Source organism: Lepisosteus platostomus, chromosome 11, assembly GCF_059453375.1.
Source record: "Lepisosteus platostomus isolate fLepPlt1 chromosome 11, fLepPlt1.hap1, whole genome shotgun sequence".
NCBI classification, from domain to species: Eukaryota; Metazoa; Chordata; class Actinopteri; order Semionotiformes; family Lepisosteidae; genus Lepisosteus; species Lepisosteus platostomus.
The window spans coordinates 48,704,544-48,726,355 of NC_142621.1; the positions used below are offsets into that span (position 1 = coordinate 48,704,544).

The 21,812-nt window shown below is 51.6% G+C and overlaps 1 protein-coding gene across 3 annotated transcripts; it reads right to left on the bottom strand.

The window, feature by feature from the left end:
- Positions 1-136: 136 nt before the first annotated feature.
- Positions 137-20,497, bottom strand: LOC148652953 (epsin-3-like). 3 transcript variants are annotated; one of them, XM_088600255.1, is made up of 10 exons: positions 20,418-20,497; positions 11,801-12,563; positions 9,556-9,674; positions 6,372-6,461; positions 5,768-5,854; positions 4,990-5,137; positions 3,717-3,893; positions 3,186-3,284; positions 2,046-2,273; positions 137-1,522 (listed from the first exon to the last, which is right to left on the bottom strand). In XM_088600255.1, exons 2-10 carry the CDS (start codon positions 12,405-12,407, stop codon positions 1,200-1,202), a joined length of 1,878 nt encoding a protein of 625 aa, XP_088456381.1. In that variant the 5' UTR covers positions 12,408-12,563; positions 20,418-20,497; the 3' UTR covers positions 137-1,199. The 3 variants fall into 3 exon arrangements, with proteins under 3 accessions (XP_088456381.1, XP_088456380.1, XP_088456382.1); XM_088600254.1 differs by lacking the exon at positions 20,418-20,497 and adding an exon at positions 17,466-18,058; XM_088600256.1 differs by lacking the exons at positions 6,372-6,461; positions 20,418-20,497 and adding an exon at positions 17,466-18,058.
- Between the last annotated feature and the right edge of the window lie 1,315 nt (positions 20,498-21,812).

Sequence of the window (21,812 nt, forward strand, 5' to 3'; positions counted from 1 at the left end):
GCTGGTGTTTTTATTATATTTAAAAATAGTATTGTAATAATATCTCAGCACTAAACCCCTGTCAATGCCAGTGTGAACTCAAGAGATGCAACGTAAAGAGAGGCCAGGTAAGGAGTGTGCCAAAAAAGCCACTGAATTAATTCAAATTGTATTTATTTGTTCAATCATAAACTTTTATACATATACTTTTAGATTTAGGAACGTGTTTTCAGGGAACACATTCTTAATTTCACATGACCAATGTTTCTGTTACAGTGTTGCACTGAATCCCTCACTGTACTGGGCAGTTTGGGACCTGAAAAGAACAAATTGTTATGTTCCTATTACTGTGCTTTCTCTTCATATACAGTAGGTGTGTACAGACCGTCGTCGGCCTAGCAGTTCCAGCTTGTTACAATCTTAACATGATTCTGTTGGCTTGTTAATTTTGCAGTTTTAGTGTCAAGGCAATGCAGCACAAGTGTGGAAACCTACAGCATTCAGATACATGTCATTAGCAGCATTTCTGGGCTGCTGCCTCCTCCCAGACTTCACTGGGAACAGGACAGAGCGGACAGGTGGAGGCTGAAGCGGGACTGGGACTCGGTCCCAGTGTGATTTAGCGAGGCTGAGGCGTGCCAGGACAGCAGGGTGAGATCATGAACACAGACGGCGAGCCTGCAGTCCCAGTCCTGAGAGCAGAAGAGGCTCTCAGGAGCTGCTCTCGTCACAATTCATGGGCAGCAGGAGGGGGATTATCTGCAGCAGGGGAGACGATGTTGCAATAGAAAAAACAGGCACTCACACCCGTGAGTACACATTAGCAATCATGTTCATCACATTTCAGCACTCTTTTCAGGTTTGTTCCTGTTCTGCCGGTGAAATGCGAATGCCCCTGACACACGTGCACCTGGTGCCAGGTTAAGGCAAGTGTTCGGCTGTGGTAGTGCGCTGCCCATGCTGGAAAGTGGGCACAGTGAGGGGTGGCACAGCATCGGATCTGGGTTACAAAATCAAAGCTGCGTTTGAGAAAGAAAGGAAAACGAAAACGGAAAAAGAAAATCAACTCTCAAAAACCATCCTGTCCCGGCCGGAGGACTCGTCCCAGTCAGGCTGGGCGTGGTGGAGCTCCTGTGTGTCCGTGTTCACATGAAGGGGTTCGGGCTGAGCTGGTCAGGCTGTAGGCTGGGGGGCGCGGCGGAGCTCTTGCGTGTTCCTGTTCACATGAAGGGGTTCTGGCTGAGCTGGTCGGGCTGTAGGCTGAGGGGCGTGGCGGAGCTGAGGGGCAGCAGGGGCTGGGGCAGGGTGCTGGGCAGATCCAGGAGTGCCGCGGGGCTGGTGAAGGCAGGGGCGCCCGAGGTGGGCGGCTGCGTGAGGGAGGAGGGCAGGGTGGCCCCTGCTCGGCTGCTCAGGGGCAGAGGGAGGGAGGCGCTGTAGGGCAGAGGGCCTGGCTGGGGCGACCCCGAGCTGGGGCGCATCTGGTTGAGGGTGAGGCGTGGCTGCTCACTTTGGAAAGGGTTGGTGGGAGATGGAGCGCTGAGTACTGAAAAGAGAGGGAGGTAAAGAAGAGGAGTCAAGACGGAGAGAGTGTGAAGGAGACGAAAAAGAACAAGGGAAGAATGGAGAGAAAGGGGGGCAGGGAGAGGAGGGAGAGAAAATAACTCCGTTAGTTACTTAGCACTGTAACCACAGGGCTGTTCTCTGCTCTTATCTACCAATATAGACAGCAGCTGTACCTCCCTGCAGCTCACAGCTGGCAGCCCACAGCTGAGGTGTTAGTGGGGCCTGTAGGGAGCGCCCAGCAGTCTGTGTGGGTCCTAATGCTGGAGTGTAGTGATGCGGACACTGTACTGTTAAAAGGCGCCGTCCTTCGGATGAGATGTAAAACCAAGGTCCTGACTCTCTGTGGTCATTAAGTATTCCAGGGCATTTCTCTAAAAGAATAGAAATGTAACCCCGGCGCCCTGGCCAAATTTCCCCCCAGCAGTTCTCCCCTCACCGAGAGCCCCCCCTCCTCGCTCCGCCTGCGCCTCCCACCCTTACCCCTGTGACCTCCGCCCTCTCACCTGACAGGAAGGGGTTCCTGTTCTTAGCGGGGGGGTTGGGGGGGATCAGCGAGTCCAGGTTGACGAGGGAAGCAGCTGTCGGCCCCAGGAAGGCCTCGGGGGTGCGGCAGGCGCGGGGGCTGGGGTTCCCCAGGGTTTCCCCGAGACTCGTCAGGTCAAAGGACTCGGGGCTGCACCCCCGCCCGTTCATCTGGGTGCTGGGCAGGGGCTCCCCAAACAGGTCCATTTCTGAGCGGTGCAGGAGAGGGCGAGAGGAGAGAGGGGGAGAGTGAGCATCGCAGCCACTGTCAAAACCACTGGGCTGCTCGTCTTAAAAAGTGTCCAAACTATTTTTACTTTGGTCCTCCTCCTTACCTTTACTGATGGTGAGAAAAGGCAAAGCATTTTTACCTTTCATGAACAAATAATACTGTTGTCAGGAAGAATGAGCTCCTGCTAATGAAATCACTTGGGATCTTCAGCGTTAAGTGGAACAAAATCTCCATGGATACGGAGCACCAAAGCACATTTGGTTTTTCGTGGGTGAATTTATCATTGCACACATCTTGCATGTTTATCATTTTGCCAGAAGCTTTGCAGTGACAGAGTCACATTGTTCATGTGTCTGCATCCAGAAGTCAAATCAAACTGAGTCCCTCGAGTTTGACTTTCTGTAGGGCTGCATTACTGAACTGCCAATATACAAATCCCATTTCAGAATCTCCTGCTGCATTAGTCCAGTGGCAGCAACCATCCTGCACAGACAGCTTTTCACATCAGGCATCAGTTACTTATGATTAGAATTTCATTCCGATGTATGAAAAAATGAAAAGTCAGATAGGTAGAGTACACAGATGAGACATACCGGTTATTTAGCTCCTTGCATCTGCTATCCTATAGGAATTTCTGATATGCACATATTAAAAAAATGCTTTCGCACCTGCTTTAACAATTTTAATGATCAGAAATATCAGGGGTGCCTGAGCTCACACTTCACCCAGGGAGCTGGTGCCTGTGAGAGAGCAACAGTGTCAGAGACTGAGGGGCAGAGCAGAGAGTCTTTCTCTGCAGGGTTGTATCGCCAGTTTGCAGTAATACTGTAAATGTTCAGACTGGGCCTGGTTCTGTGGTTCCCTGTCTGCTCTCGGGACGGGGGCCCACCTGCTGTGCTGCCGGACTGGGCAGAGGAGAGTGTTTCCAGTCCACTGCGTTCCACAGGACCCTCCCCCAGCCTGCAGAAGGGGTCTGAGCCGGAGGCACCTGGGCGGAGAGCAGATCAGAGTTGCAGAAGCGCGGGCAGAAGGGAGCTTTGGAGCACAGTCTGCACCAACATGTCTTTTAACACGTGTGTTGCTGCAGCATTTACAGTCCAAAAAAACAGCACACTGGCATGAAGAAACAAAATACAAACAAGCATCAATGCAAGGGTTTGTACTGCAATCACCCTCCTAAATTAGATAGCTGTCCAATGATAAAACTGCATTCCTGTCCTGGCAAACTCATGCTGATGGTGCAGTCCAAGAGCCATGAAAGCTGAGCATTGAGAAGCCAGTCCCATTCAAGGCTCTGTGAAGGAGTGTATGAACCACCCCAGAGCAGCACTGCCGAGATCAGCCGGAGCTCACTGCAAGGCCTCCTGGGCTCAACGATGGGCTGACAGTCGCTCTAGAGAGGGAAGCTGTTGTCTTGTACCTGTGTGGTGAGCAGGGGAGTCCCAGGCTTGGGCAGGTGAAGAGCTAGGGCCCCTTAATGTTGGCTCCCAGGGGTCTGATTGGGTCAGCTTGGACCCCCAGGGCTGGGAGGGGGCACTGGACGCAGGGGTTGGTGACCATGGGCTGACTGTCACTGGGCTACTGGAATGAGCACCAGCTGCAAAAAAGACAGGAGGAAAAGCGGGATATTACTCTTCTAGAGTCTCCTGAAATTCCTGTCGTGTCCACTAGAGGGAAGCCCATCACCGCTTCAGTAGTGTGCTTTGTTCTCTGTAAGATTTTAAGTAAATGTATAACTGTAAGGAGGACATTTGGCCATCTATCTTGTTAGGCTGCTAGTAAGAGTCACTGTTCGAGCAACCTGGCTGCATAATCTGTTCCCACTGATTATCCCACTGTAATTAGTAAACACTTTCCTCCTTCCTCCTGTTCCAGCTCTGCAGAAGTCCGGGTACCCCGATTGTGTGTGAGCTCTGGTCTCAGTGTGGCCCCCGATTGTGTGTGAGCTCTGGTCTTAGATCGGCCCCCGATTGTCTGTGAGCTCTGGTCTAAGATCGGCCCCCGATTGTGTGTGAGCTCCGGTCTCAGTGCAGCCCCCGATTGTGTGTGAGCTCCGGTCTCAGTGCGGCCCCTGATTGTGTGTGAGCTCTGGCCTCAGTGCGGCCCCCGATTGTGTGTGAGCTCTGGCCTCAGTGCGGCCCCCGATTGTGTGTGAGCTCTGGTCTAAGATCGGCCCCCGATTGTGTGTGAGCTCTGGTCTAAGATCGGCCCCCGATTGTGTGTGAGCTCTGGTCTAAGATCGGCCCCCGATTGTGTGTGAGCTCTGGTCTAAGATCGGCCCCCGATTGTGTGTGAGCTCTGGTCTCAGTGTGGCCCCCGATTGTGTGTGAGCTCTGGTCTCAGTGTGGCCCCTGATTGTGTGTGAGCTCTGGTCTCAGTGCGGCCCCCGATTGTGTGTGAGCTCCGGTCTAAGATCGGCCCCCGATTGTGTGTGAGCTCTGGTCTAAGATCGGCCCCTGATTGTGTGTGAGCTCTAGTCTCAGTGCGGCCCCGGATTGTGTGTGAGCTCCGGTCTAAGATCGGCCCCTGATTGTGTGTGAGCTCCGGTCTAAGATCGGCCCCCGATTGTGTGTGAGCTCTGGTCTCAGAGCGGCCCCCGATTGTGTGTGAGCTCTGGTCTCAGAGCGGCCCCCGATTGTGTGTGAGCTCTGGTCTCAGTGTGGCCCCTGCCTGGAGTGAGATATTCCTCTTACCCACAGAGTCCCAGGGGTCAGAAGTCCCAGGCGGGTTCCTCCGAGAGATGTGATCGTCATCAGCTGAGAGGTCCCAGGGGTCTCCACTAGTGGACGCAAGTGTCGTGGGTGCAGGGCCAAAGATGTCAACCAGGTCCATTAGAGCCGACTGAGCGAGAGAAAGAGACAGAATCAGGAGAGAGCGATGGAGGAAGAGAGGAACGAGGGGGAGGGAGCTAGCAGGTCACAATTCTGATGACACACACACACAGACCCAGGACTAAATGACACCATAAGAACGAGGTGGCAAAGGTGAGAAAAAGCTGAAGATGGACTCAGACCTGTTAAGGCCGTGGGACAGACTGCAATCGAGACTCACTTAAACTAATTAAATTGAATTCTAGATGTGCTGCCTTATGAGAAAAATGTCAACATTCTGTCTTCCCCAGAAATACCAAAAAGGACTGATGGTCCCAGGGGACATGTGGGCTCAAGATGCAGAGAAGAGTCATATTTATTAAGCATTAAGATCAGAGCTGCTATTTCCAGATAAGACAACCACTCGGTGGCGCTGCAAGATTTTCCCAAGCTTTAGTGACTGGCCACCAAGTGGGACAGGGCCATGTCCTAGCGGTAGGGATGCATGCGCTGGCACCAGGCACACATCATACATCAAGGGCAGGGAGTGCGTCAGACCCCCAGATGGAAACACAATCTCAGGCACACAGCTGACCTACACAGTGCAAGCTAACACCTCAGACGCTCAGCTGAAAGGCCAGTGCCACGCCCACTCCATTACCTCCTGGTGACCAGAGGAACTCTCTCGCCGGCTCTCCTCCAGAGCTCTCTGCAGCAGCCTCTCGTCACCCTGCCGGCTGCGCTGCTCCTGGGGACGGACACACAAACACTGATGAGCACCGCTACACGAGAAGAAGCAGACTTCCTCTGTGCGGACTTGGGCGTGATCTGTCACATTAGCGTGTGACAGCAGAGCTGGGAGCTGGGAGCACAGATGTAGGCACCTCTGAACCCAGGGAAGACAAGCTGGCCTGCTGCAGAAAACTCAGCAAAGGGGGAGGAAAAGATTCATTAACTGTGGACATAAAAAAGACTAAAGAATAAAAACCCCACAGTGAGGCACTGTGCTTTCCCTTCAGCAGGTCTGGCAGAGGAGAGAAGGGAGAGGTTTGGTGAAGAGAGCAGGGAGGAAAGTAGTCTGCAGGGCACTCAGCGTGCAGAGCAGGTGAGAGAGAGCCAAGAGCTGAGGACAGGTGGCTGTGTTAAGGCACAGGAGAGAAAAGAAGTTATGCAGGGCACCTCTCAGGCTGGAGAGGCAGCAGGCTGAGGCAGTGAAGAGCCCCAAGAGCCCCAGCCCCGGTCAGGCCCGGGTCTGAGGGTGGTACCTTCTCGTGCTCCTCCTTGCTGAGACTGAGAGCGATCTGCAGCTGCGTGTCCTCATCCATTTCCAGGGAGGTGGGCGGGGCCGGCTTGGGCTACAAAGCATCAGAAGGGGGAGGGATTAGCAAATGCCCAGCCAATGAGCAGACCAGCCGTCCAAAAGCTCCTCCCATTTACAGCACCAGTGAAAGGGGTTCACTTCAGCTCAGAGGTTAGACAGCAGCCTCTCAGGCCATGATGTCCAGACTACAAAGGCCGACATTAATTTTCATTTCTGTATGTATGTGTAATAAAAATCAATGTAAAACTTCAAATTATAGTTAGTGTGGAACCAATTATCATTATTTAAACAAACTTGAGGCAAGAGCGAAGCAGGTCTGAAAGCTGGGGACTGCTGTCCCTCCTGGCAGTCAGCCACAGGCACAGCTGAGGGGCAACTACACCTCCCTGTGCACCTCCTTGCGGATGCTTGTAGCAGCCTGAAGCTGTGTACTTGTCTATCTACTCTGGGAGGCGGAGCTAGAAAGCACCAGGAGGAGGAGACTTTAGGTTGCAGCCAATCGCAGTAAGGCTACCCAACAGACTCCGCCTTTATGGGTGTGCTCATTTACTGACTCCACCTCATATGTATTTATATTCAATTAAACAATCATCCACTAAAAATTCCAAACATAAGTAAATACATGAGTGTAATTAAGTAAAATGTTTTATACTGGGATTAATCTAGGCACAGCTAATAAGAAAACCTGATAAAGGATAACTGCAGTTCAAATTTCTCAGACAGGTTATTAAATCTCATTCACAAAATAAATTCATTGATGGTACAGAAATAATTTGCGAGAGTCCCCATGAATTGCGCCTTGAGGCGGCCCTTCCTGCTCACTAGTCACTGTAATGGCTAATGTAATGTGATGCACTAGTGAATAAGTACAGGTTGTGCAGCAGACATTACACTACAGTGTTTCAAAGCTATGCCGAGTTAACAAGTATGTACATTTATTGGCAAAACTGCTGTCAAGAGCAATGTTTCCATTGTAATAAAAGAGATGTATTAACAAGCCTGCTTGTTTCTAATGTCATTCGACCGCACACATCACAGAATCTGTTGCCTCACTCTGAATCACTTTATATGGCGCTGCGCAGACCTGGAAATGACTTTTTTTCTGAGATGTAAATTGGAGGTTTTACATGTTACTTTGTTTATTAAACTTTTATTGTGGTTTGAAATGTACTCTTCAATGCTGATTCTTTCTAACCCCAGGATATAAAAATAGCGTTGCAGTTCTCCTCTAATCCTGGAAAAAAGAAAAGCAGGATGAATCCATCTTCAAGTCTCGGACCAGACGACACCTGGAATCACTGAGAGCTCTCAGGAGCCAGGGCACCAGGGCCGCAGGGGACACCAGTACAACAGGAATGGACATTCACTGACCCCACCCCTGGACAGTAGGGCAGGGGCAGCTTGCGCACACCTCTGTCTGCAGACCCCCACACAGCTGCACTGGAAACACCAGAGGCCTGGTGCTTCCACTGAGTGGACACTGGAGTCCCAGCATGCCCCATGGGCCTCAGCCTGCACCCAGAGCAAGAGCCTCTGCTGGAAACCAGCTCTACCTGGAACTGACTGGATCTGCTCAGACAGACTACAGTCTTCTTTTCCCAAATACAATACATGCATGAGCCCCCAGATTTCTAAACACTGGAAGTGACTCCTTTGGGCTGATTCTGCCCCTGTGCTGCTAGCAATGGAGGGCAGGTCATGCAGCTGATAGTGTCCTCTCACACAGGCCCGCAGTGAGGTCACAGCAAGGCTGTCGATACTGTGGCAGGCAGAGGGAGAATCAATAAGCTCAGTTTGGTATATGCTGATCCATTGTTTTAGGCTCCCTCTTTATTTGATTTTCCGGGAAAGCACTTTCAGAATCTATGAAGTCAAAAAGAGAAAACTCAATACATCAACATTAGAATTCACTGCAGAGGCCAAACCTACAAGGATTCATCTTGCAGTGACAGAAGACCGCACACACTGTGTGAACCCTCAGCAGAGCAGGAATGCCTACAGCACAGGATCCAGCGCTGGGACAGAGGAATTCTAGGGAAATCCACACAGGAGGCAAGAGAAGAGGGGAGGGGGGCTGACAGAGAGGCGTCTCCCCCAGAGACATTCCTGTGTTAATTCAGCAGTGGGAATCTACAGCTTCAGCTTCTCTTTCAAAGGGAGTTATTGAGTTATTGATGGAATGAGTGACACACAGAGCTGGCGCGTTAGTGCGTGTTTTGACAGTTGGGTTAGGTCCTAATGAACGCGTCAGCGGGAAGTCTTTGGCATGACTCGCCTGGATGTGACAACGGCTACCCAGACCCCCCTCACCATCGCGAGAACTGGGCACAAGATTTATATACGTACTGTAGCAAGAGGTGTGAGAGATTAGGATCTAACCGCTGGGAGTTTATTAAAAAGGCTCCCTACTATGCAGCACAGTGACAGACTGTAATAATGATAATAATTGCTTACACTTATATAGCGCTTTTCTGGACACTCCACTCAAAGCGCTTTACAGGTAATGGGGATCCCCTCCACCACCACCAATGTGCAGCCTCACCTGGATGATGTGACGGCAGCCATAGTGCGCCAGAACGCTCACCACACATCAGCTCTCAGTGGGGAGGAGAACAGAGTAATGTAGCCAATTCATAGAGGGGGATTATTAGGAGGCCATGATGGTAAGGGCCAATGGGAAATTTGGCCAGGACGCCGGGGTTAAACCCCTACTCTTTTCGAGAAACACCCTGGGATTTTTAATGACCACAGACCTCGGTTTTACGTCTTATCCGAAGGACGGCGCCTGTTTACAGTATAGTGTTCCCGTCACTATACTGGGGCATTAGGACCCACATGGACCACTGGGTGAGCGCTCCCTGCTGGCCCCACTAACACCTCTTCCAGCAGCAACCTTAGTTTTTCCCAGGAGGTCTTCCATCCAGGTACTGACCAGGCTCACACCTGCTGAGCTCCAGTGGGCTGCCAGTTGTGAGTTGCAGGGTGATATAGCTGCTGACTGTAATTGTTGTCAGTGTAGTGGAAGAATCCCCCAGTCTGCAGAGAGCCAGCGAGGGGTCCAGGTGCCCCAGTGACAAATGTCCCTCCTGTACCTGCAGTGCGTTGCCAGGCACCTGTTGCTAGGTTACCTTCTCGCTCTCCTCACGGCTCATGGCCAGGGCCAGCTGAAGCTGAAGCTCTTCCTCTCCACTGGTCTGGGGGCGGGCCTGCTCCAGGTCAGAGGTCAGGCGCGGTGAGGACGAGGAAGCTGGGACAGAGATGGGAGCAAATCAGCCAGGCCTTTGCATTAAATTCATAAACTTCGCCTCTCAAAATCATAAGAACATAAGAAAGGTTACAAACGAGAGGAGGCCCATTTGGTAGTTAGTATTTAATTAATCCCAGAGTATCGGCTCTCCAAGATTCCCAAATTAGAATTTTTGATTCAGGAGTTTTTGTGAATATCTTCATTTTTTAAGGCAATATCTGTAAGTAATTAAGACAAAAGTGGGACAGGGTGAGTCCAGTGCTGCAGCTCAGTGCTGCTCAGTCCCGATCTGTCCTCTGCCCTGGAAATCTCCACCTGTGCAGTCAGGCAGACTTGGCAGCACATTACGGAGAAAGAGACTTGATGACAATCGAATTCCTCCCATTCCTCCACGCCGACGAGAGCCAAGCCAGGAATTAGATGCAGCATCAAATAAGCTGGAGACTGAGCTTCACCCAGGCGCTCCGTCCCCCCTGCCTGACAGGCGGCTCTGCTGGGGCTGCGGAGGCCAGGTCAGCTCAGCTACTTCACCTCTCGTACTGGATTCTTCCCTGGGAGGGCTCCAGATGGTGAGCTCGGGATGCAGGGCGCCGTGCCAGGGTTTCTCAGGCAGTAAATTTGGGCACCAACACTAACAGAGCTGCCCATTCAGTTCCACTGCACTGCCTCTCAAAGCCATCTCTGGCTGGGAATGCCGTCTGGTACCGCACTGTCCTGCCAGCCCCCCCGTGCCCCGCCCGCAGGGCTACAGGAGGCTCGCGGCTCGTCAGGCCAAGACGCACACCTGAGAGGGTCGTCCGCCTGCTCCTGCTGTTCCACCTTTCCAGACTGCCTCCTGGGAGACTGGAGGCAGACAGGGCAGCAATAAACATGGCAGCGAGCGAGAAGAGAGCAGTACGAGTGGACAGCACGCTGCCCGGGGTCGGGTCTCTGTCGGATGCACCCTCTTGCAGCAGCTCTGCACGGACGGCAGCGTGTTGCCAGCTCAGGACTGGTGTGTGCCTTCCAGCCAGTAGTCAGGTGGCATGAAGTAGTTTAGCAGCCTGTTGGAGAGGCACTCCAGTGTGGCACTGCCAGGCGGGCTTGCCAACGCACAGACAGGCTGTTCCATGGGCAGGAAAAGAGGAAATCAGCACAGAAAGGAGCCAACACCCCCAATCACTCAGCTCACTGCTAAAACCAGGAAAAGCAGTTAAAAAGGAAATCTATTCTCCATGAAATACACCCCTCCCAGTTCGACTGCCCTGCTCCAAAACAAAAGACCAATACAGGAATCCGACAGTGAGATTCCTGGGCAGCAGGAGCCCTCGGTGGGAACAGTCTGTCCTGTTATAACAAACATTAATGGGGGAAGAAATTGCTCTCTCAAGGTACCACAAAGCTCAGGCAAGAGGATGGACGGTATCTTGTTTGTCTGTAAGTGCAGAGGCTATTTGCGGTTGTCACTTGATCGCTGTTATGTCTTTGGCTTTAGACAAAGCAAGACTGGAGCTGCAGTGCAGTCTTTTTCTGAGCCGCTCAGTCAGCTTCTGAGCAGAAAAAAGCTCAGGCAGGAGACAGTCTCCCCTGAGAGCACAGTTATTTACCCGCCTGGCGTCTCTCCTTAAGAGCAGGATGCGCGGGTGTGGGGGCACACACTCCAGCCTCACTGTGCCAACGCTGAGGCACATCCTGCCCTCCTGCACTGCAGCTGCTCAGCGATTCTCTCGCGAGCAGCAGTGGGTTTTACCACAAACCCGAGCACACAGCGGAGCCTACAGGAAGTGCATTTAAAACAGAGAACAGTTCTTTACACAAAGGGTGGTGGGAGTGTGGAACAAGCAATGCAACCGTGTTGAAGAAGCTAAGGTCCTGGCTCCTTTCAAGACGCGCCACAGTGAGACCCTGGGATCAATCAGCGACTGTTTATCAACAGGGCAGACGGCACGAATGGCTCCTCTCGTTTGTAAACCTTCTTATGCTCAGACAGTGGTCTGGTTTACCTGTTAATTTACATGTTTAAGTTTTAGTGGCTCTTAAATTGGATTCCTCCCCCCCGAAAAGCTGCAGCACTTCTCAGATTCCCTGTTCAATATCAAAGCCCTGCCCAAAGCCGGGGGCCCGGGGGCACAGCGGCCGATACTCACAGTTGAGGGAGGAGGGGGAGCCCCTGCAGTGGTCGGACTCCTCCGCGTACAGAGCGGGCGGGGCGGGCGGGGCAGGCAGGGCGGGCTGGGCGGGCGGGGCGGGCGGGCGGCTGGAGTAGCTGCCCATGCTGGTGGCCACGCCGGCCATGCGCTCCTTGGTCTTGAGGGCGTGGGCGCGCTCCTGCTTCAGGCGGTCCTCGTCGCGCGTCAGCGCCACCAGCTGCTTGGCCTTCTCGCGCACGTTCACGCCCTGGTCCTTGCCGTCGCGGTCCACGTACTGGAAGTCCTTGAGCGTCTGGATGGCGAAGACGTTCTCCTTGCACTGCTGCGCCACGCGCTCCGAGCCCGTCTTGATCAGGTAGTCCAGCAGCGTCAGCGCCTTGTACACGTGGCGCCAGTTCTTGCCGCTGTCGTTCAGCCGCTTCCAGATCATGCCCATGACCTCCGTGAAGGCCACCACGTTGAAGGTCAGGTCGGAGATCTCGGACATCAGGGAGCTGGAGGGCCCCCAGGGGTCATTGGAGGTCGCCTCCCTCACCTTGATCTCTGCCTCGGAGTAGTTGTGCACGATGTTCTTCACCTGCCGGCGCAGGGACGAGGTCGTCATGGCGGACGGCTGCTGTGGCTGCCTCCTCTGCGCGGCAGACTGGCTGGGAGCAGGCGCCACCCCACCCGGCCCTCCTGGCACAGCAGGGCGGGGCCGCACGCGCTTGGATCAGGGGCCACACCAGAGAAGACGGGGGGATCATGCAGGGCCACGTGCCTGAACACAGCAGAAAGGGTCAGTCACCCCAGAGCCCCAGCAGCTCCACATGAACCTTTACCACGGTACACGAGCTGCGTCTACCAGGGTTTCACCATGGTGAAGTCCCACAGTTGTGCTTCGCCACAGCTTTCCTTTACTTTATCTCCAATTTCCCTGTGCCTCCCACAGCACATGGCTGGAATTCAGATGCAAACAGATCTCCACCATGTGACATTCCTGGCACAATTTAACCTGTGATCCACAGGTGCAAAACACAACAAAAACAGCAAAAACTTCAAAACTGAAGCCATCAGCATCTGAGAAAAAAAACACTTGCACAGGCAGATCTCAAAACTGTAAAAACAGCTTAAGGTATTCTCTGATTGTAATTTTCCAGCTTGCTCTTGCTCGGGAGGGTTGGGCTACAGCTCTTATAAGAGCCGAACTCCGAAAAACCCTGCAGGCAACCTGAAGGAACAAAAGAAACACCCTCCTACACCTGCTCATTGTCTGCCGGGGTCACAGAAAAGAGCAAGGCTCCGTCTTAACTCTTTCACCACCACGTGACGTGACAAGGTCAGCCGTTCTGTACAGGGGAGCTGGTGACTGAGCTGGAATTCCTGCACTCAGAAGCTGCAGCTGAACAAGCACAACACGAAGATCCGGCGCTGCAGCTGCGACTCCAGCACCCAGCCACGCCGCGTCACGGGGGTGTGCAGGGCCAGCCCTCCGGGCTTCACCACAGCTCCTCATCAAACCTCAAACCGTGTATTCCATTCAGACACGGGCAGCTCATCTCTCAGGGAGAAGCGAGATATTTCAAAAGATCTCTAATTGACATCACTAAAGAAAAGAACAGCCTGAGAGGTAAATTATCCTTCAGTTTTAGGAGCTGAGGCCACAGGGAGTCGATGGGGTTTCGTTTCAAACTCTTCTGTCGGAGGAACAGTCAGTGAAAGCGATGAACACTTTCACACTCTGGTTCTTTTACAGACAGAATGGAGAGGGAACAGCCTCACAGCCTCCCTTCCAATGTAGGAAACATCAGTTAATACTAAACAACGATAAAACTCAAGACAATGCCAATCCCTTCCTTCTTTATGTAGTGGCAGAACGCCAGCCCCTGAAAGCCCTCGAAAACAGGGTGCCAGCTGTGCCAACATCCACTCAGCGAAATTCCCTTGAATTCCCCAATGGGGGAATTCAGCAGCCATCCCGAGCCAGTGCGCCCTGGTCCAGGCTGGGAGCAGGAAGCAGCTCTGGCCTCCGAGAGTGAGTCAGCGCAGGTGGGGTCTGGAGCTACTGTGCTAACAGCTACAGGGCTGTGCCAAGGAGGTGCGCAGAGGGTGGGGGGGGGTGGGGAACCACAGGTGGAAGAGCAGCAGCTCCCACAGCACAGCAGCCCTTTCACAGCTCTGAGACCAGCAGGAAGTATCCTAATCACTCCCATAGTCGATTCAGGACCCAAGACAACTGTCTCAACTGCACAGCAGCCTTTACAGTAAATGAGGGGGCACCGTCTGGGAAACTCTGCCTACAAAGTCTCCCTCCTGGCTGCAGCTCTGGAGGGCTGGGCTCAGTGAGAGCTCCTGCAGGCCCAACACGACTGCCTGGAAAGGCCAGATGCTGCAGTAAGGCTTTCCAGACCAGCACTCGAGAGCACATCAGAGCTCCTGGGCTGCCAGCAGAGCGGAATGCACATGTACCCGACTCAATCAGAAGTGCATTTCACCTTTCTGAAAATATGTGGCTGCACAAGGGGCCTGGCTGTTTAAACTGCAGGAGTCCGCCTGGGGGTCCGACAGGGATCTGACACGGCAGAGGCTCCACCTTCTTGACAGGCAGCCAAGCTCTTCTTTTCCCAGCCCTGCTGGGAAACTGGCACTGTGCTGGACTTTACTGAGCTTCCAGGAGGAGGAAAGACACCTGGTTTGGTTTTCTGCTACTGCTATGAAGAGGACTCAGTATATTACAGCTCCGCAAAGTGCACAACCTGGGAACCCAAGATCTAAAAGCTAAGGCTGTCAGCTGACGATGTCTAAGACCCCCTGGCCACGGCAGCAGACTTCACTTCACACTGAACAGCAGCAGTGGGTCGATCCGCATTAACAGGAGGAAAAGGGTTTTCCCAGAACAGGGCTTCTGGCCGTAAGCATATGCAAAACAATATTTCTGTGGAACTGGACCAACCCGACAGGCGTGAACTGTGAGCTCTTGCCCCACAGGGTTGTGTCCGAATAACTGTGTCACAGCGGAGCGGGAACTGCAGACAGGCTGCGCGTGCACAGCGGCCGCCTGCTCGATGGGATGAGGACACCAGGTCGGGAACAAAGACAGGCCCTGCTGAGCTCAGCGCTGCAGTCTCCTGCACCGTGTGCCTGGGAAAACAAGCTGAACCCCTGACGTCCGCAAATTCCCTGGGCCTCCCACTGCACCCAGCCACCCAAGACCGGGACGTCCAGGCTGGCCCAGCTCTGCTCTGGCTGGAGCCGTCTGGCCTCCGTTAATGTACCGCTACTGCTTAACTCGGCCAGCGGCCCTCACTCCTCTGTCTCACTGCGGGGCTGCGGGGCCGGAACTCAGTGGAGGACGAAGTGAGACCCACTTATACATGAAACACTTTGGAAAGCTTTGGGATGAAAAGCATCACGCAAACATCATTATTTTTGAGCACTAATAAAAGACATGTCTCCTGTAGAACGATGTATGCACCGTCCCCGGCTCTCCTCACTTGAGTGGGTTCATGGAGGGAGCCGAGTGGCTGGAGACCCCCCCCGATTCCACACGGTCCCCTGTCCCTCTGGCAAAGAGCTGTGGGCCAGTGGGGGAGCGGTGATGACATCACACTCCAAAGCCAGTTCAGAGCACATGTGCTCTCCGAGGACTGAGGACCCAGCCCTGGGGCAGAACCCAGCCTTCAGCGCCGGCTGCCATCACAACCCCCCCCACCATGCTTCTAGCCTCCCCCTCTCACACCAAGCCTGGGCTGCCTGCAAGGACAGACCGACCAGTTTCTCATCACATAATAAGTAACAGAGCTTAGTCATTCACTCTTAGTCAGTCAGTGACAGAGCCCAATCGATCAGTCAGCAAAGCCTGAGATTCACATTGGTCTGCTGGGGAATTTATTTTCATCTGTGTGCAGAACGGCAGAGTATTTCCTGGTGGCTGACTGCAGTGGGGAATTTCAGGTTCCTGTGCTCATGTGTCTGTGTCCCACCTGCCACTGATGGGCACTTGTTTGATGGACAGATCCCTCCCCCTGGAGGAACAGGGCTGGTCTCCCCAGTTCGTTTCTCCTAGCCTCCTCTCCTCCCCACGGTCTCCCTTCTCCCTGCTCACAGGACGTGGGGCGAGACAGACAGACTGATGGCCAGCGAGAACAGTCATTTCACTTCTGCAAACACACATGACCGAGTAGGAAACAAAGCTTGAACAGCCCTGCACCTCAGGTCTGTAGTAAAGTGATACAGGAATGTATAAATTACACGTAATAGTCCACCATTGTTCCACACCCGCCTCCGTGTCCTTCTTTGCTTTGTGCGAAGATACAACGAGGTCCCTGTCAGATCTCGGGTGAGTAGGGACTCTTGAAGTCCATATCCAGCAGGAGCCCTTGTACCAGTCTGACTGTCGAGGTGACCACAGAAACAGACCCACCGCACACCCACGCCGCCCGGAACACCACTGCTGAACCCCAGTCTGTGCGTGTGTTCCGCACAACGTGTCGGGTTTAACTGACCTTCTCTTTACAGGAATAAATTGTTTCACTTGGCTGTTTCAGCCTATCGCCAGTCCCCCGGAAGCGGGGCTGCTGTGTATTTTAATGGCACCCAGAGAAGCGCTACTGCTCCTGACCTTGGTGCGGACAAGCGGAGGGATACAGGACGCGCACCCCGACCCGCACAGTTCAGCTCGCAGTCCGGGAAAACCGCAGCGCTGGAAACTAACCTGCGCTCCCCTAAACAAAAAAAAATGAATAACAGTATGAAGTGCTGAGCAATCGATAACTTGGAACGCGTTACTCTAGTCTCCATGACTAACAGGTAATGCGACGCCAGGAAATCTGTGCTAAATCACTGACTGACTGTTGCCCGTGGTAACCGTGGCCTCGCCCGGTGCGGACAGACAGGTGCCCGGACGCGTCACATCTCAGCAGAGAACATCTCCGTATGCAGTCCTAGAGCATTAGCGCTTGAATAAAACATTATCAGACCTGCACGGGAGTGGCTCTTGGTCACAGCTAAGATATTTATTAGCCATAAACTGCCGTCCCTTCCTTATACGAGAAGCTGCTGCAGTATCCCACTCGGAAAGCGCTGTGCACCCCGCTGTCTGTAGGTCCGACTGCGCTCCAGGCGGTTGTTCTGAAGCGTCCCGTCTCTCGTTATGTAATCTGTGCATTCAGCCTCACCTGGATAAAACTCAAAACTTTTAACATCCACACAACAACCCATACTAATCAAGATGGAGGCCGTGTGCGGGCTGGGGGCGACACCAGTAAAAGCCTTTTTAAAGCCGAATCGCGGTCGTGAACAAGATCTGGGGCTGGTGTACACGTGGCCGGAGGAAACCTGTGCGCTTCGCCCCTGCGGCCGGGGGGGCTAGCGGAGCTCTCCGGGCTCCCAGCGCCAGGTGGGGTGCGAGCAGACTCCGGGGAGGATCATACCATCGCACCTCCGACACCGTTTCCACCTCCCCGCCGCAGTTCATGTATGCGTTCACAAAACTATGATTAAAGAACAGAAGTCTGGCGTGTATCGCATAGTACCTTGCGTCAAAAGGAAAACAAATGCTACAAGAAGCCCCGTATCGTGACTCAGCTCCACTGCTGCTTGTAGAAACATCACCTCTCTTAACCGATCTACCCCACTCTATGCCGGCCACCAGAACCCCCCCGTGGCACCGCGGGCCGCTTACCTTTCTCATAGTCCAGCCTTCATCCAGCAGTAACTTCGCAGCCACTACGCCGGCAACAGCCCCATTGAAGCTCACGGGTTCTCGTAGATTCGATACAAAACAGCACCAAATCTGCAGAAACTGCCCTACAGTCCAGCGGCGGAAAAAAGACGGACCTTCTTTCCCGAGGCCCCGTTTCCTCGATTGATGTTTGCGAGCGGTAACGCGTTATGCGCTTATTTCTAACAAGCTCGCCGTCCGATAAAAGTTGCTTGTCTTGCGATGTCAGTGCGAACGCCAGACGCGCATCCCCGCAGCGGAGGACGGCTCCACACGGCCGCGAGGGAGGGACGGGTGCGCGCAGACTGCGAACTTCGCCGAATCAGCCTTTAACCCGCTCGTCCCCGGCGCGCAGCGAGCTGCACTCTGTGGTCTGCGAGTCCTGCTTACCAGCAAGAAAATACTGTATCACTGCACGATTCCTTGAGGGTTTTGGCCAGGGCAGTGGTTTTGGTATCTGTCTGAAGCGGCAGGCAGGCTCCCGGCGCAGGAGTCTTTGGGAAGTGGGACATGACCCATTTTCAATCCTCTCACTTCCCGCTCCCCTGGGAAATTAGCGTGGCTTTGGCTACGAACACTCTCCCTCTTCCCTTTAGCGAACCGTAACCCCTCCACAAATAAACACAGACACTAAAATAGGGCTTCAGTAAAAGCGAAAGGGATGAAACGAGATGTGATTCAGTGCTTGAGGAACAAAAACAGAATTAAACTACACATCTTGTGTAACTCTTGGTTAATAGATACTTGTAGATACTATTGCAACACAATTGTTTTAATGGCACAAAACACAACTGTCTTTTATTGTTTAAACTGTTTTGCACCAGCTGAATGAAATATCCCTGGGATGCTCAGCAAGACTTAAAGATCATTAATGATTAACTTAACCCTGGTTAACAGGCAGAGCACAGACACACAGCTGAATGAGAGGAAATACAGATATGCCATAAGGGTATATGCAGTGCATTGCAGCAAACGCAATGCACAATTCAAACAGTGAAGGTAACAGGCATTAAGGAGGCAGCTCTGCTGAATCATATGTTCTTATATTGTCAATTGTATTTTAATAGGCTTTTGCAGTTTGGATTCAAATGTTTTAATTATCTGGGAAAGCTATGTTTCAAGGTTTTCTAGAAAATGGAAACATAGATCATTTACATAGACAGAAGCAACACAAAGATGAGTCATTCCTCATCTATCACAGATTGATACCACATCAGAAGAGCACGGGATGTGGTGGCGTTGTTCTGCTCTGTGATTCCATACTGTATATTTTCAGTTCTTTCTGTTCCTGCTGGGGGCTGGTTCAGAGGACAGGGAAGCTCTGACCACCTCTCCTCCCGCAAGGGTCCGGCTGGGAAACGGCCACAACACTGTCTCCCAGCTGAGAGGGGTGACTCAAGGTCGACTCCTCCTGGACGTCCCATGGTCAGAGGGGCCGGACATGTGCTGCAGCAGCACAGATATGGGGGAAAGGGGAGTGTCGACATGTTTAAACAATGATTAAAAAAAAAACAGATGGGCAAAATCCCAATAATAAAAATTGCCGTCTCATCAAAATCCACGCATGTTTGGTTTCTGCTGCATCAGTGTTATTTCGATAAGCTGGAGCTCTGCTGGTCACATGATGACAAGTCAAAAAAGTTAAAATGTTATGCTTCTCTGTGTGTGACATAACTAAAGTGACAAAAGATGAGGTCCCTGTTCCTCTTCCCTTCAGACGTTTTACAACCTTTTCTGGAAAGACATTACACTGCGAGTTGCCGCAAAATGGCATGAAGGAGAGACCCAGTTTCCCACCAATCATAGCCAGAGTGTCTGATGTCCCTTCCTTTGCTCCCGCCAATACAATATTGATCAAAACAGGTTATTGAACTGTACTTACAGTAAAGTAAGGGGTGCTGAAACACATCTCCAAAGAACTGAAAGTGTACTGTACCAGGGTAACACTATAGGTTTGTTTAAAATCAAATAATCAAATACACACAGAACAAAGGTTTCCCACATACACGCAGAAGCAGGTCTGAAATGTGAACAAACCGGATGCCAGCAAACAGAAAGTGTAAGTAAAGTGTAAAGGATTTCAGTTATCATACACTGTGCTGTGTGGCTTTTTTTTTTACAAAGAGCAATGCAGTAAAGTGTGAGACAACCAAAACCTTCCTCAGACGGACAAGACTGATCTTTTTCTACCTTGAGTCAGGACCAAAGAGTTTAGGTCTCTCATCTTGTCAGTATTTCCATGTGGATGCTGAGGTTCAATACTGTCAGCTCATAGAGAAAGCATGTTGTAGAGATAGTTCAAGTAGATGGCCGCATCAGCATGTGCAGGCTGCAAAGGAACAAGTACAGGTTCATTCCCTGCTGAAAAGAGAAGAAAGGAAACACAACATTTCGGCTGTGGAGCCTTCTTCAGGTGACTTCTGATGTCTTCTGTGGTTATATCCGAAGAAGACTCCACAGCCGAAACGTTGTGTTTTCTTTCATATCTTTTCAGCATGGAATGAACCTTTACTTGTTCCTATGTTCTAGAGATTATTGCTTACCTAAAAAATTGACAGCATTTTGTGACAGAATGCAGTTTGCATGACTACCCTGTGTTCCCTTTGATCAATGCTTCTGGAGAATAACAGGGACAGGCATGTCATTTATAAAGCTGTTGGAGAATGGGGTATGAGCACTAGTACACTGTATCAGAAACCTCATTCACTGATTTAACATTTTAAACTATACTCATTGCCAACAATCTAAGTTTACTGAACAGCCTAGTAAGTGGAAGGCAATTAAATAAATCTTAAATCGCAATGCAGAATGCTAAAACTTAAGTCTGTAAAATGTACATGGTTTCAGGGCACTATGAGATAGATGAAAACAAACGTAGACATTATGTTCAAATGCTGTAACAGGAAGGCATACCTTTTGCTGTCTTGTGATTGCAGTGTAGGTATGAGGGCTGGAGACCAGCAAGGCACGTTATTCCTGACAGGCAGGTTGTGCTTGTGTGCAGCTCTCCATGTGTGACAGAATGACAGCTGGTTAGGTGTGTGTAGTGAAAACAGGCCGGGCCCAGGCTACCATGGGGGCTGCATTACCAACAGAGAAGGAAGAAGAGGCTCTAGCACGTGCAGACCGAAACATACAGTAGAATTGTCTCGTTTTCCTGTTGCAAAAACACTTTCATGCCCTTGTGTGATTATCAGCCTTCTATGACATCCACATCAGTTCCTGCTTGATTGCTCAAGGACAAACAGGCAGATACAGCCAGAAACGGATTGTGTCTGCTCCATTATTTTATTATTATATTGTACCCATATAATCTAATACTGTAGATCTAATAATCTAATAAGTAATTCACATTATATGGCTGGAATCGGTTTTCTATTATCCTTATAGATTTGTGAACAAAACATGAGTGTTTCCCACCCATTCACATAATCTGGGCCCTGGACAGTAGTGAGTGGTGAGCCCAGCCCTGCAACATCTCCTTTGGTGGTGACAGAAACCTGAGCACCATCCCTGCCCTGCTGCTCTGCTGAACTCACAGTCCAACAGCCAGGAGCCATGCAGGCAAGTAAGAAAGAACCCCAGACAAAGAAGGCTGTCAGTGAATGAGCACAAATAACATCAAGAAGGCACAACGCACACACAAATGCGGTTACATAAAGATGAGGAACAATGGGACAAAATGGAAAAGCTCAATCAGAACAGTAAGGCATCTGTCTGGATGATGGCTGGCAGGTGCTCACAGACAGGTGCCTCACAGCTCTGCAGCCACAGCTCACTGCCTGGTCCACACTGTGATACATGAACAGCAGCCTCGGAGAAGAGCCAGCTTCCAGCTCCCCACCCCAGCTGAGAAACACAGCTTCCCGAAAGGCAGTGACCACTTCACTGCAGCTCATAAACTTTTCATGATGCTTTTAGTATGAGGAAAGGGCAAAGCTCCTTGACTGCCAAACAAAGAAGTCTGCACACACAAGCACGAACTAGAAAAGGACTAAGAGAACTGTGAGATTGTTTATAGTCAGGCTGATATACAACATGGTGTTATAAATTAGTTAATCATTTTTATAAACCATTTAAACATCTATTTTATGAAAGAATTAGGAAAATATACAATATCCACATATGAGATTCATAGTACAGATGTCCTTAGGAAGACAATGTGTGTCAGGTGGTGGGAATCACAGTGTGGTTAGAGGTGAATAAAAGTCAGGAGTGGCCTCTCACAGAGCTGACGTCAGGCCAGCAGACCGCCATGCTCAGGGCACAGCATAATGACAGGACAACTTCGCAACCCTGATTTCCAGT

What these genes read in the sequence shown, in the direction of transcription:
- LOC148652953 (XM_088600255.1), bottom strand. Translation starts at nt 12,407, where the DNA reads ATGACGACCTCGTCCCTGCGCCGGCAGGTGAAGAACATCGTGCACAAC. An exon ending in GCCGTGAGGAGAGCGAGAAG is followed by an intron (nt 6,462 to 9,555) that starts GTAACCTAGCAA and finishes GATGCTTTGTAG; the next exon opens with CCCAAGCCGGCCCCGCCCAC. An exon ending in GCAAGGAGGAGCACGAGAAG is followed by an intron (nt 5,855 to 6,371) that starts GTACCACCCTCA and finishes GTCCGTCCCCAG; the next exon opens with GAGCAGCGCAGCCGGCAGGG.